At 35.2% G+C, this 15,629-nt stretch overlaps 3 protein-coding genes across 3 annotated transcripts; 1 reads left to right on the forward strand and 2 right to left on the reverse strand.

Annotated features, from left to right (window-relative positions):
* Positions 1–369: 369 nt before the first annotated feature.
* Positions 370–1,417, reverse strand: LOC18020427. Its single transcript, XM_006403084.2, has one exon. The coding sequence runs from the start codon at positions 1,204–1,206 to the stop codon at positions 736–738; it is 471 nt and encodes a 156-aa protein (XP_006403147.1). The 5' UTR covers positions 1,207–1,417; the 3' UTR covers positions 370–735.
* A 6,261-nt stretch (positions 1,418–7,678) lies between these two features.
* LOC18020428 (DNA ligase 1) lies at positions 7,679–9,364 on the forward strand. The gene is made up of 3 exons (XM_006403085.2): positions 7,679–7,825; positions 7,987–8,141; positions 8,236–9,364. Exons 1-3 carry the CDS (start codon positions 7,742–7,744, stop codon positions 9,212–9,214), a joined length of 1,218 nt encoding a protein of 405 aa, XP_006403148.2. The 5' UTR covers positions 7,679–7,741; the 3' UTR covers positions 9,215–9,364.
* A 772-nt stretch (positions 9,365–10,136) lies between these two features.
* On the reverse strand, positions 10,137–15,495 carry LOC18020429 (cellulose synthase A catalytic subunit 4 [UDP-forming]). The gene is made up of 12 exons (XM_006403086.2): positions 15,426–15,495; positions 15,133–15,325; positions 14,935–15,044; positions 14,765–14,834; positions 14,503–14,662; positions 13,810–14,422; positions 13,590–13,727; positions 13,374–13,499; positions 13,073–13,285; positions 12,464–13,003; positions 11,698–12,048; positions 10,137–10,934 (listed from the first exon to the last, which is right to left on the reverse strand). Exons 1-12 carry the CDS (start codon positions 15,459–15,461, stop codon positions 10,347–10,349), a joined length of 3,138 nt encoding a protein of 1,045 aa, XP_006403149.1. The 5' UTR covers positions 15,462–15,495; the 3' UTR covers positions 10,137–10,346.
* Between the last annotated feature and the right edge of the window lie 134 nt (positions 15,496–15,629).

Here is a 15,629-nt window from a genome sequence, read left to right on the forward strand (position 1 = left end):
ACAACCAAACCCGTTTACCAAAAATAGAAAAGAAAAACATTTATAGCAAAGCAAAGAGCATCGTCTCAAGATCCAGACACAAAGAGTTTATTAGTCTCTGTAATTTTCTAGTTTCTGTTCTTGCATAAGATCGGAAATAACTAAGCTAGCACAAAGTTTCCAGAGATTCCTGATCAAATATATAAAAAATAAAACAAAAATTTATCATATCAGATTTGACTCTAGAATCGAACTTTACAAACTTTAAAAACGAGATCAATTCAATTCAAATCTAAACAAAAATACATTGTAGCGAGTGTTTGCGACTTCATCTGCTTCACGGATTGCGAAAATTCGGAGATTCATGTTCTCGAAACAACTCCGATCAAAGATTCCATCAAAAAAATGAATATGCATTGATCAATTTTTGTTTTGTTTTTCATCATGAAATTCAGTACTAAGATAAACCAGAAATTTCACAAAATGATGAAATCGGCGTTAAATTTTTTTCAATCCCTTGGCTAATCGATAACATAACCAGATTTACAAAACGCAGTACATCAAATCCCAACAAAAACCCTAACATTTCTGAGTCAATTTTGAAGAAGACGATGAAGATAGAGAGAGAAGAGAGAACAGCTTTACAAAAAAGGAAAAAAAATAAAAAATTGAGAGAAGAGGGAATGTTTCGGTGTTTTAGACTGTCTTGATTTTCGGTGGACGGACAAATGACCTGGTTCCACGTGGATTTTCGCATCACAATTTAAGGGATCGGACAAGCTGTGAAGGGTTGACGATACCGGGCAAGTGGGTCCCATCTACCCGGAGGATGTTAGCAACCTCCACATATCTCCTCCGTTTGTGGTCACTAGGCTCGATATCATGGCTCGACTTAGCCTTTCTCGACTCAGTAAATTGGGCCGCAAATGGGCCGGCTTGGGCTCGAGCCGGGTTCCATTGCTCTCCGAAGAGTGTGCCTTTGTTGAGAAACTCGTGAGCCAAATAACCGGCGAGGAGCTGGTTCGAACCAGCCGGCTCGGCTACGACGGCGCCGGCGGTTGTTGGTGGAGCGACGGTTGGAGCTTTCTTGAGGATAGATTTAATCGGCGGCGGCGGTGGATTTTTCACGGCGGTTTCCGTCGGTTTACCGGCGACGGCGCCGGAGATAACTCGTTTATCTGATGTCAGCACACGGCGTGGGGGGAGACGCATCGTTTTGGTATTCATGGCGGTTTTTTATTGGATGCATGCCACGTCAGCAATAAGGAAATTTTGAAAATAATTACTGCTGTGAAACAGTAATTTTCAAGTAATCGGATTAAAAATAATAATTTTAACCAGAGATGAATTTTTATATTGATCTCCTTTTTTAATTTAAGAAATAATAAAATTAGAGAGAGAGAGGGGGAGAAATTGGACGATGAGAGAGAGAAAGAGAATAAGAATGGAGGGACAAGGGGTCTGAGTAGGGTTAAGACAATATATAGAGATACGAAGCATAAATTGCCCTCTAATGTTCTAGTAATTACAATAGCACCATTTTATATGTAAATGACATAAAAACCCTTCCTTCCTTACCATATCTTCTAATTTGGGTTACCATTGGAACAAGTAACGCAAACATTAAAGAGCTTTTCGGGTAGAAAATAAGGAATCCCCTTTTTAGGATTTTTTTTTTCGATCTCTTCTTTAATCTCATTAGTCAGGAATGGATTCTGATTATTGATTTTAATTTCATTAGTAAATGATATATTCTAATATAAGTTATTTACTTATATTCTCCAAGTCCTCATGCAACAGTTATAGTAATGCTTCCTATTCTATTTTATGTCAATTCTTTAATCTAAGATCAACTAATGATAAATACTAAATAAAATTGCAATTTTAACATAAAATCATTTCCTTTTTATAAATTATACACTGTATTTTTAAGAAATAAAATTATTAATTTAAATATTGTCTATGTTTTAAACCACATTAATTAAAGTGTATTTGATTAATTTTGTGTGTAAATTAGATTCTTTTAGTGAAAAACATATCAAAAAATTAATAAAAAAGAAAAAACTTACAAATGAAATAAAACACTAACAAACAATAATGAAGAAAAGATCTAAGACGTTAGAAATTATGCCATAAACTTATAAACAAACTTTTTTTTTGAAAAAAAAAGGAAATGACTAAATGAAATTGTTTTTTTATCAAATGTGGTGCAAAGAAAGGGTTTGAACTTAGGTCATGAGGGTCAAAATTACTTATTTCAATCCAAATTACGTATCAAATGGCTAAAACATAAGTATATAAACAAAATTTGATATAAAAATTTATATGGGTCAATCAACCTCTTTTACTGTTAATTAGTTCCGCCACTCACATAAGTAGATTGTAAAACATTATCTTTTCTTTTTTAAATCTTTTTGTCATAATGTGTATATATGATTATTCTTTTTCAGCTATCATATATATGAAAATTTTACAGAACATAGGTTAGATTCAATATTTTTTATTGGGCAATGATTATAATAAATGTTTAATAGGCTTAGTATATTACAATAGAGAATTTTAAATTGCCGATAATACAATTATCAATCCATGATACATTGATATAAACGATAGATTTGATTTCGGATCAAACTTGTTCATATTGTTAAGAATTCTATGGAATTTTTTTTACTCCAATGCTTAAAAAACAATTTACTCATAACTTTGCTTTCTTTAATGAAAGATTATTATATTAACTTGAAATAATATAGTCTGAATACAAAGTATTAGCTAACCAATAAGATGGATAACACATAATCTGAAAAGTAGAATTTCATTTTATTTATTTGTAATATTATGCACAAACTTAAGTTTCCTAACAAATTTGTTTTTTAACATTAACTAAAGTAATTCCATCTAGATTCTAAATATAATGTATTACATAAATTATCAAAATTTAAAGTTTGACTATACGGAAAAATCAAGTAATGTCTCTTTAAAGGCTAAAAGTATTCTTTATTTTTTTTTCTACCCCATAAAAAAAAAGAGTATTCTTTATTTAAAAAAACATGATACGAATATTATCAATGGTTTAATATGTATATGGTTTGTATTTGTTCACATGATCCTTCAATACAACTATTCTTTTTTGGTAAGAATGAAGCTCTCCCTTTTTCAGATATTGTGTAGACAACCACTAGAACAATATAGAGAACCAGTGGGTAAAGTCAAAAGTTAATTTTTATGAAGACTATGAAATTTTAATCCCCTCACTATCCATAAAATTCTTTAATGTAAATCTCATCTCATTTCTTTTAACAATTTCATGATTCTTGCATGTATACTGCGTGTACATTAATACATTTGATTGGTGCCTTTTTCTACTTATGGACAATGTCTACACATTTACACACACGTACACGCTAAAATTTGGTAAAGAGTGATAAAATACTTTTTCTTCCTATTTTCAAACCAAAAACTAAAATGTTTAAATCTAAACCAAATCGAAATCCAAATTGAACACCAGTGAATGAAAAGTTGTTTTATCTGTTATCACAAATCCCACTAGATCATTATAAGCTTTATAGAACTTTAGATCAAAACTTATCGAGGATGATGAAGTCTTATCGAGGATGATGAAGTGTTCTTCAACAAAAATCACCAGATAACTATTAAAAGCTGCATATCAAGATTAATCATAGACTTCATCTTAGGGGCCCAATTTCCGGATAGACTAATGGGCAGTAGTGTTTTGTATGGATCACTTTAATCATAGAGTAATTAACCGATTTATATAACAAACAAATATTGCAGAACAATGATAGCAAATTCTAACAACAGGTTTAAATTTAGACAGAGAATTAATTGATTTCGGGTAGTTAGGCGTCAATTTTGTCAACTCGATTAAATTTGATTTCACCAAACTGAATGATATAATAATTTCAATGTATTTCTTTTTTACAAATAATAATGTCAACAGCAAAATAAAATGACAATAATAAACAGGAAAAATGCATGCCTTTAACTTACTCTTAAGTATACCAAGGGACCCACTTTGAGGGACCATAGCAATTTGCATCGCAAATCCCTCATATGGCTCACATCAAACACATGTTCAACCAAACCATCAAACACTTAACACTAGGCTCTAGTGATAATGGATCCATGAAATATTTTTATTCGGACCATAATTCAAATAAATGTTGTTTAATTATTTGAATGATATTACTCTACCGCCTCTTAATATATAATAATTCATAACTAGAATCTTATCCAGTACACTTAAGCACATTGTTTTGAATTTTTTTTTCCTGAAGAAAAACTAGTCTATAAAAGATGTTTAGATATATAAAACAGAAAAAGTATATTTCCAAAGAGATGTTTAGAAGATATGTTTAATTGTAATTATATAAAAAATTGAACAGAAGAGTGAGAAAATTGGATTTTTTTTTTTTTTGAATTTGGAAGAGGAAACAGATATAAGAAGAGGAAGACACCTGAGAAATATTGACAAGGAAAAACATAAAATTTTGGTAAAATAGCATTTAGGAAAGAAAATAAATTATGGAAAAATATGTATGAAGAAATGAAGAATACAACACTAACAGTTTTTATCGACCAACAAGTTTCAGATTTAATCTATTCGGCCCAAAAAAATGATTATTAGCCATTTCTCTATCATCGACAATCGAACTCGAGACTTTTAATGCTCTACCAAATAATTTTTAAGATGGATAGGTGCTAATCAAAACTCATAAAATTTAGCTTCTAAAACTATATCATTTATACATTCGTGAAATTCAGATTAAAAATTACTTAACAAAGATTTCGAATTAGTAATCGTCTTTTAGATTAGTTTATTAATCGAGTGTCTAGAAATCATTAATCGGCCACATACAATTGATTAAATCTAAATAACAACCAACTGATTAATGTTATCTTCTTAGTTGACCAAAATCATAACACCTTGTGATTTCTCGCTTTCAAGTGCTTACAGAAACATAGACGTCAAGGAAAAAAAACAGAGAAACATAATTGAATAGTAAACAATTGTAACAAAGCCATATAAGTGACATCTAGAACAAATTCAAACGTAATACTATTCTCCTCGAGGGCAACAAAAAAAGGAATGAAATATAAAAAAATAGGTTAATGTGACGCGTCTGTCTTGATGGCTTAATTAACGGCCCCTAAGATTGGACGCGCATAATAGTTGGCTTAGTCCATTTTGCGTAGACTTTAACTTATTTATGTATTTTTTTGTTGGAACTTAATTATGTATTTTAATTATTAAAAATCTTATCTTCTTCATTTTTTTTAATTTTGACACATTATCCTATCGTATTTAGCAAAGAGAAATTTTAACCGAGAACATAACCGAATACACCCGATGCTACATTTGGTTTTTCTTGTGTCTATTAGCGCCAATATGATAAGGTTAATTCAACAGTTGATTCAAAATAAAATTATAATGCTCGTAAGAGGGAAAAAATAAGGACATAGAAATGGTACCTTGCACGGGTCCAAAAGAAGTTTTAGATTCCTAGTGTATATATAACAGACTCCGAAAAAAGAGAAAAGAACAGAACTTATTTACACAATCATATAGAAAAAGAGAACTACACCCTTGTAAACATTTCGAAAGTAATTTCTTGTATTCATTAAATATATAGTACTACAATTATCAATTCCTACATTTTAACACATTTGTTCATTTGGCTCGTGGACAAAAAGACCTAGACTCAAAATTAGTTTAAAGATCTAAACTTTAATACATCAAAAACAAATGAATTAGTTAAAAATATAAACCCTAATTAAACTAGTTAGGATTTGTTGTTTTCCTTTTCCTTATTGTTTTCGGAAAAGGAATATCACATTTCCAAATAGAGAGAGCCTTATGATTTCATCTAGTCCTCAGTTCCATTCAACAGCTTCTTTGAAAACAAAAACAATACCTAAAAGGCTAAAAATATTCTCCCCATGAAAACAAAGTGTCTCATTAGAACAAGATTGTGTTGATCAGCTACGAAGGCGAACGTTAGTGGTTGCGTGCGTCGTAAAAAAAATCCATCTTACAAACGTCACCCAAGAATATCATCCTATGCAAAGTCGTCCGGCACGTCGAAGCTGATTCGGTTGAAGAAGACGAGGAGGCGAAGAAGAGGCTTGAGAATTGGGATGCACTCTTTATGAGACTCTGGGATATGGAAACCATCTTCACACTCGTTTATATGTATTTGACTTTTTGATGCTTTTGTAATGTTTGGTGTGATGTGTGATCCATACTGATTACTGATGTTCAACATTCAGCTCCACTTGTACATCACTTTGGTTGTGTGTCTGTATGTTGTTTTTGATATTAAGAGTTCCTTTTTAGCTTTTTAGATGTTCACTTAGAAAAGAGAAAAAAGGAGTGATATCATCATATCTAATAAGTGCTATTAAAAAACAATTGATATAATTTGCAGACATAATGTTGTACAACTTAAAAAGCTTACAATAGTACTACTAAAGCTGTTCAGGTGGAAAATATACCTGAGGCACATTGTTCTATTCCCTCTAGATCCAAGCCAATTCTTTAACCAAGAAACTGAATGACACAAATTACTTATGTTAGAGCTAAAATGTCTATGATTTTTTTTTTTTTTGGTCGAATAAAATGTATATGATTCATTAAATGAACTATACACGGATAAATACTAACAAAACCAAAATTCAAAGCCGGACTAATTTTGTTTTGCTAAAAAGTCACATTTCGGTTGCTTTTTTTTGGTCACTAAGCATCTAATACGCTAACAGAAAAAACTTTATAAGTTATTGTTGATTTTGAGCCAACCTATATATATATATATATATCATTATCTAAATTAGTAGCGGATCAAGAAAAAAATTCAGTGAGGGGCATAACTTTATAAATAAATAAAAAACAAATTTTAGTTTGGGGTACTTTTTATATTTTAACACTAAATTAAAAATATTTTAATTCAATTTATCTAAATTATTTAAGAAAAATTAAAAAATAATAGGGGGCACATAACCCCATCCGACGTAAGTTACCTCCGCCCTGATCTCAATATGTGTTACATGTATTTTGCTTGTCTTGATTCATAAACTGTGTTTGAGCAAAAAAAAAACTATAAGTTGTTTGCGATGTTTACATCAAAAGTCCGAGATTAAAATGGACCAAACCCCAATTTTTTAGTCATTTACAAATTTTTGCGATTAGACTTGGCTTGAGTTCAATTCAAATCACATTTTTAAAAAAATTTTGCCGCCAATGTCACTATTTTATATCATCCATACACGTGGTCCCTTCAGTGAACTCACTCATTTGATCGTACACGCAAAAAAAATATAATCTCAAGTCCAGAAGAAGCTCAATGAAGTTAGTGGATAGTGGACCGATAATAGTTGGGTTTTAAACGGCCCATCATTTCTCCAATTTTTATAGCATTATTATAACTTTTACAATAAAGCGAGGGCCCACATAGCAACGGTCCAATTTTTTACAAGCCTAATGTGTAGGTCCCAGAGTCAAAGACTCAGACATTATAACGGTCATCTTGTTGATCCCCCTACCCCAAAAATCAATATATTAAAATTAGTAAAACTAAAATTAAAAAGAAAAGGAAATTTGCCGTTTAAGAAAAAAGGAAAACTCTAAATGAATAAATCAACAAAAATGACCCTTTACTGTTATTAGATCAATTATCTGTGGAACTCTGAAGTAAATCTCTCTATCTTCCACTCTCTCTCTCTCTCTAGTGTTTGAGATTTGGAAGTAATGGGTTGCTTGCTCGGTTGCTTCGGCCGTCGGAAAAATCGCCGCCGTCAAAGACGCAGGGAATCTTTCCAGCCTCGTCCAAACGTAAGTTTTTCTCTCTCTGTTTCCCGAGAAAAAAGGTTCTCACTTTATCAACTTGCTGATTTTATCTCTGTTTATCCAGCTAAATTCAGTCTTAAATTTTGTGTATCTCCTGTTGGGGTTTGCTTTGATCTGAAAGTAATTTTGTTTCCTTTTTAATGCAGAGAATCTCTGAGGTGTCTACGAAAGATGTTCCCGTGAAGCTTAGGGTTCCTACTGTTGAGGAAGTCACAAAGTCTCCTCCACATGATGAATTTAGAGTTGCTTGTGTTGAGGAAGTCCCTAAAATCTCTGTGATTCCGACCACTGATACTATCTCGTGAGTTTTGTTTATGTCCTTTTGGAATCATGTTTTGTTTTTTTTTAATAGCTTAAACAGATTTGACTGATTGATTTTTGTATTTTAAACGCAGTGACAAGACTGACAAGCCTAAGGAGATACACAGTCCGAGTCCGAGTCTAACTCGTAAGAGAGTGACTTTTGACTCCAATGTCAAAACATACGAACACATTGTTGTAGAAGAATCTATTGAGCTCTTTGAAGAGAAGAAAGAAGAAAAGGTAAAGCCTTTGAAGTCATGTTCATCTGAGGGAAGCGATGTTACCTCCAACTCGTCAGGGTCTTTTCCTTCAAACCATAGATACCAAAACTGCAGAGAAAGTGACGATGAAGAAGAAGAGGATGTAACAGATTGCGACGAGAGCGATCTAGAGGATCTTGATGATGATGATGGTGAGCTGCTTGATGAGGACTATTATGATAATGATGATGAAAACTACGAGGATAAGCTGCATAATTGGGATAAAGAAGTCTATACAGAGGAGATTGCAGATAACACATTGGACATTGCTGCGACTGCTAGAGACAGAAGCGGTTATGTCAACGCGGTACTTAACCCGATAGAGAATCTAACTCAATGGAAAGCTGTGAAATCCAAAGGAAGAAGAACACAAACATATACACAGTCTCGAAAAGAGAAGGCTACTAATCTCATATCCGATCAAGAACACATGCCAACTGCTTCTTTTAGCTTGGACGAGCCTAAGCCAAAACTAAGAGATGAAACCAAGAAACAGAGAAGCCAAGAAGTTGCTGTTGATGCTAGTCTCTCAACTTGGTTATCCTCATCACCGACCACCACCAGCGGATGCAGCAGCAGTGTTGAAACCGCAATGTCCGAGAAGAAGAAGAAGTACACATCTAATAGCTCAAAACCGGTTCAAAGCTACGATGAGAGACCTATACTTGGCGCGTTAACTTCAGAGGAGATAAAACAGTTCTCAGCTACGAATTCTCCGAGGAAATCTCCGAGTAGAAGACCTGAGTCACCGATCATCGGAACAGTTGGTGGTTATTGGAACAATCACTCAATGGCCACAAGGAAAGTATAGAGCAAAAGTATGAAGTCTACACATGTTTGATTACATTTGATACTGTGAGTAAAATCATCATTTGTTTATTAATTTGGCTTTGTGAAGTTACCACTTTGTGTGTGTTGTGTTGTGTGTGTGTGTTTCTTAAACACCAAATCTTTGTGTGTGTGTGTGTATGTGGTTTGATCTTTAATATTCATTCTATTTGTTTGAACTTTACACAATTTGTCTTCAGTTCCAAATGTGATACGTTACAAATCCGTTTAATCACAACTTTTGCTAAGAAATCGAACAAAGAAGAGACCCAAATCGGGAAAAATAGACCAAGCAAGATTGGCTCAAAAGAGCGACCAAAACGCAAAAACGCTCTTTTGAGCCATTAATTTGGTTTTGTGAAGTTACCACCTTGTGTGTTTGTGTGTGTATTTCTTAAAAACCAACTCTTTTGTGTGGCTTGATTTTTAATATTCATGGTTTGAACTTTACACAAATTTATCTTCAAATCCAAATGTGATTCGTTACAAATCCATATAATCAATCCCTTTTTATCACAACTTTTGCTAAAAAAATCGAATAATTTGGCTTTGTGAAGTTACCACTTTGTGTGTGTTGTGTTGTGTGTGTGTGTTTCTTAAACACCAAATCTTTGTGTGTGTGTGTATGTGGTTTGATCTTTAATATTCATTCTATTTGTTTGAACTTTACACAATTTGTCTTCAGTTCCAAATGTGATACGTTACAAATCCGTTTAATCACAACTTTTGCTAAGAAATCGAACAAAGAAGAGACCCAAATCGGGAAAAATAGACCAAGCAAGATTGGCTCAAAAGAGCGACCAAAACGCAAAAACGCTCTTTTGAGCCATTAATTTGGTTTTGTGAAGTTACCACCTTGTGTGTTTGTGTGTGTATTTCTTAAAAACCAACTCTTTTGTGTGGCTTGATTTTTAATATTCATGGTTTGAACTTTACACAAATTTATCTTCAAATCCAAATGTGATTCGTTACAAATCCATATAATCAATCCCTTTTTATCACAACTTTTGCTAAAAAAATCGAACAAAGAAGAGACCAAAATCAGGAAAAACTAAGCCAAGCAAGATAAGCTCAAAACAGCGACTAAAACGCAAAAACGCGATACAAAACGCAGTTTAACAGTCGACGCCACATTGCTTGAGCAACGGACCGGTCTGTTTCGGCAAAAACGGATCGATTCGAACCCAAACCAACGAGAAAATCGACGCGAGGAGAATCGACCAGAGAACAACGATGGTCGGAGTTCGATTTTCCCGACCCATCAAACCTTTGAGAAACGGGTAAAGATGAACAATGACCCAAAACGCGAAGAACAGTTTCCCGAAAAGCGGTCCCCAAGAGCCGTACCCATTGTTAATGGCGTCGGAGACTCCGGCGACGACGCCTACCATGTTGAGGATGATGAGAGTGGTGGGAGGGATGAGGAGAGTCGTCCATTTGAAGAGGTAAAGATCTCCGAACTCGTCGGCTTCGTCGGTGGCTCCTTTGGATGTGACGGTGAAGTTGGTGTCGACGCCGAAGAGGACTTTGAGGAGACCTTGAAAGACGGCGAAGAGGTGAGCGGAGACGCCGCCGATTACCCAGAATTGCTCGTTACGCCAGAGGTCGTTGATGCTCACGCCGCTCCACCGGAGCTCGAGGATCGCCGTCGCGATGATTGATAGGAACAGGGCCAGGAACCATATGCTCGCGAAATTGTTGATCTGATCAAAGAGAGAGAGAGAAATGGGGACAAATTAAGAAATTTTAGGGTAAAATGTGTGAATCTTGAAGACTTAAGTGGTAAAAGAGTAAACTTTTAGGTATTTCACGGTGGTGGTGGTAAATTTCGATTGAAAAACAGAGGATGATTGAAATGGGTTCTCAAGTTTAGAACCAAAAACATGAACTTTTACAAAATTTATGAGTAAATATGTGAACTTTTACAAAATTTATGAGTAAAAATGTGAACTTTTAGGACTTTTATGATAAAGGTTAAAGTTTGAGCAGTGGAAATCGATAGTTTTGTCTATAAAATTTGAAAAATAAAAATTGAAATGCATTCTTCTTACATTTAGGCGCAAAACCAAAAATAAAGAACAATGGGTGTCAGAAAGTTGACAAATTTATCTGATTTTGTGATAAATCAAGAACCTTTAAGGTAAAATAAATAAATCTAAGATACGTACTTAAAGAATTAAAAGAGTAAACTTCAAATTTTGAAATTTGTAAATAGGTTCTTAACTCTTTAGTTTAGAAGCAAAAGCATGAACTTTTACAAATTTTATGATTAAAAATGTGACCTTCAAGACTTTTCTGATAAAGGATAAAGTTTGGGCAATGAAAATTAATAATTTTGTCTATAAAAGAGAAATGACATGGATTCTTCCTACATTTAGGCTCAAAACCAACAATTTCTACAAGTTTAAAGGTATCAATGTAAAGCACGTTTAGGAGTTTAACCATACAAAGAAGAGTGAGACTAACCGTGGGAATGATGAACTTGCCGGTGAGAAGACAAACGGCCGGGATAGTGCAATAGGCGAGTAGAGGAATAGAAGTGAAAGGATAAACAATGGTGTTGATGTAAGCAAGACGTTCTAGAATCTTGAGCTTCCCTCCCCATGCATACCACAACGGACAGTGTCGGCTAAAGAAGATTTCGACCGAACCGAGCGCCCATCTAAGCACTTGGTGCAACCGGTCCGAGAGATTGATCGGAGCCGAACCTTTGAAGGCTGGTCTTTTAGGCATACAATAAACCGATTTCCAACCTCTACAATGCATTTTGAACCCCGTGAGAATATCTTCTGTCACTGATCCATAGATCCATCCAATCTGCAAACACAAAAATATTTTCAAGAATCAAAATCAAAACTAATAAAATAGCGAATAAACACTTGAACTGACAAAAAAATTATGTTCAAAATGCTAAAAACAACTATGCGTTATATATAGCGGAATTATATTTTCAAAAACAAACAAAAATGTTTGTAAATGCTAAAACTGAGAGGAATCATGTTTTCAAAACATTAATACAGTACATGATATTTTCATTCACCTTCTAAAACCTATATTGAAAATATAAGAAATGACAAATTATATGAATAAAAATTTGAGATTTCGCGGTAAAATTACCAATAAAAACCCTAAATTATTGTTTCCAATGGATTAGACCAAACTATTCCAAAATTTAAAATTTTTTTTATTTTACCAATTAGAAATTTATATATTATGAATTTATGATTATTACCTCTTTGCCCCATTCAGTTTTCTCTTCATACCCTGTGCTAATAACATGAATGGCTTCTTTGATCAGCGAGCTCGTGTTCGTCGCCTCCGGTAACCCTCCGTTCTCCATCAACGTCGACGCAATAAACACAGGAGACATCCCAAACCTCTTCTCAAAGTTTTTCTGCGACATCAGAGACGATTTCTCGAGCTCATCGTACCCTTCAAGCCCTTCCTCGATGTCTTCAAGATCGAAAATCGCCTCCGTCGATCGTTTTCTTGAATAGCTCTTCGTAGCTGCATTGCTCTTCTTCTTCTTCTTCCTCAGTCCAGATAACAAGCTCTTGATCCCTGATTTCTTCTTCGAGTCATCCGATTTCGACTTGTGACGGCTACCTCCGCCGCAGCAGCAAGAAAGCCACGACGGCCAGCAATCGCAGGTCATCTTCTTTCGTTTCTCCGATACCGGAGGTTCGTATCCGTACAATGCCGGTCTATTGAATACACATCCTGTTCCAACGTAGACTGGTCCTTGAATCCCATCTAAGCCTCTCATGTTGATCTGCAAGAACAGAACAGAGTTAGGGTTTTTTTCGAATTTGGTTCTTGACTGTTTTTGTGATGATCTTACGTCGAAGAAGACGATGTTTCTGTTGGCGTATCGATCATTACGATCGATTCCATCGAATCTCTGAGGGAACTGAACATAACAAAGCTTTTTCCCAAGCTGTGGATCCATGAGAAAGCACATTGCTTCTCTAATGGCTCTACTGTTGTTGATGTAATGGTCACAATCAAGATTCAGCATAAATGGAGCATTAGTGAGCACTGCAGAGACTCGAACCTGGCACAGTCCAAAATAAAACCATTGTGTGTATTAGAAAAACAGTTAAATATTTATTTTGGTGTTTTGCTTATTTGTTTTGCCTTACCATTGCATTCATGGCTCCAGCTTTCTTGTGGTGCGCGTAACCAGGACGCTTCTCTCTCGACACATAAACAAGACGTGGCAATTCGTTACCGTCGATGTCGAATGCTCCTTCTTTTCCTAGATACACCTGAAAAAAAAATTTTGAATCTCAAAATTGTTATTTTTGTTTGGATCCAAAGGTGTAATCTTTTTAGGGTTTTGAGGTTTCGAATGTGACCTGAATCATTCCAGGATGATCACGAGTGTTGTTCCCAGGCCATGGTGTACCGTCTTGCATCACCCAACCTTCTTCAGGCTTCTTCTGAGCTTTAGCTACTAAAGAATTGATCCTCACTTTGAATTCTTCATATTCTCTCTGCAAAGCAATTGAGAAGAGAAAGTAAAGATTCCGTTGCGTGGTTCGCAAGTAAAAGATTTTTTGTTTTGTTTACACTGACCTTCATTGCTCTACGATCTTTGACGAATGTAGTTTGGACTTTATCTTTCAAGTAATCAATCTTCTCAGAGAAGTAAAACTCTGGAGCTCTTGGCTCAACATTGTACTTCTTGCAAAACGGAACCCACCTTCTTGCAAACTCTGAAGTTTCAGACAATGTATCGAACAAGAGCATCGATGCACCGTCATCAGATACATAGCAGCTAACTTTGTTCACCGGATAATCAACGGCTAAGATCGAAAGAATGGTGTTGGCCGTGATGATCGGAGGCTCCTTAAGCGGATCCACCGTACTGACAAACACATCGACCGGTGCAAGCTTGTTCTTTTCGCCGTCGCGTTCGAATCTCATAGCGAGACGGTCAAGGTAGGTTTCTCGGTTAATCGGGAACCATTTCGGGAACTGATCAAGAATCCAAGAAAGTGCGAACCATATCTCGCAGATGACTGAGATAAGCCAGAGAGGGTATGCGTCATTGGCTGGTGTCAAGATTCGGAAACGGAAGAAGAAAGCTAAGATCACGAGACGAAGAACGATCACGATTCGGTATGGACTGATTTTGCTCGATGAGATTGGTACTTTTCTCCATAGAGGTTGTCTTGCTTCAGCATCTCTGCAAAACAAGAACAAGAACTACTCAGTTACTTGCGTGTCAAGTCTTTATTACTTGAGATTAAAGGAATTTCATTTTACAGGTATTCTTCTTCTTCTTCATCATCATCTTCATTGTTTGGCTGTTCTCCTTTCATCACTAAGCCTCTCTTCTCTTGCCTCGCTTTCCATTTATCGACTCGTTCTTTCCACTCTGCGTCTGTAGCTCCATCTCTCTCAGCTTCGAACTCTTTCCCCAACACTTAGAATCAAATCACACAGAGACAGGTATCAAAAATTTGTTCTTCTACATCTATATGTATAGATAAATCAATTATGTATATATAAACATATATAAACATACCACTTCCGGTGGAAGAAAAGGCCCGGCCATTTGGACGCCATTGCTGCTTACTATTGTAGTCTCCATTTTCCTGCAATACACATACAAAAACTCAGAATCTTGATTTCAAATGGGAAATAGATCAGACTAAAAAGAAGAGTAACAAAACATTAATCAACGTCATAAATTACCGATCCATAGGCAAAATTTTGGTGAATGGAGCGATTCTTGATGTTCAAGTCATCATCTGAATCATCAGGACCATTGTTTTCTTCTTCATCTCCTTCAATTCTTGGAGAGCCTTCAAATAAAATCACAAAACATTGAGGGTCAAAGTAAGGTATGGATTTCGTTAGAACAAAACATAGTTTAGTTTAATTTTAATTTACCTTTGTGGCGTTTGTAGGGAGTGTTGCATTGAGGGCAACATTTGTTACCGTTGCTACGCTCGTACTCATAGCACGGTCTACAAACCGGGAATGCGCAGACGTGGCATGCCACGAATGTATGGCCATTGTCTCCATCTCTGATCTCGTCGCTACATATTCTGCAGATCTTAGCCGAGAATGAAGAATGACGATGCTGCATTCACAAAAAAATGTATTTGTTAAATGAAAGAATTTGGTAAAGAAGTAAACCCTTGAAACAAGTTAGGATTTTTTGTTTATTCTTCCTCTCTTACCTCATCGTCGAAGCTAGCCATGGTGTTTGGTTCCATGGCGAGGCAAGCTGAGCTAGGAATGTATGTGACTATGTGTTTGATGATTGAAGAGATCAAAGGGAGTTTTTGGCGGTAATATAAGGGGGAAAAAATAATAGAAATTTGTTGTGGGAAGAAACTGAGGTTGTACCAAACTGTGAGGTGAGATTGGGTCTGAGGTTTGTG

Source organism: Eutrema salsugineum, unplaced genomic scaffold (assembly GCF_000478725.1).
Source record: "Eutrema salsugineum unplaced genomic scaffold, Eutsalg1_0 scaffold_17, whole genome shotgun sequence".
Taxonomy (NCBI): domain Eukaryota; kingdom Viridiplantae; phylum Streptophyta; class Magnoliopsida; order Brassicales; family Brassicaceae; genus Eutrema; species Eutrema salsugineum.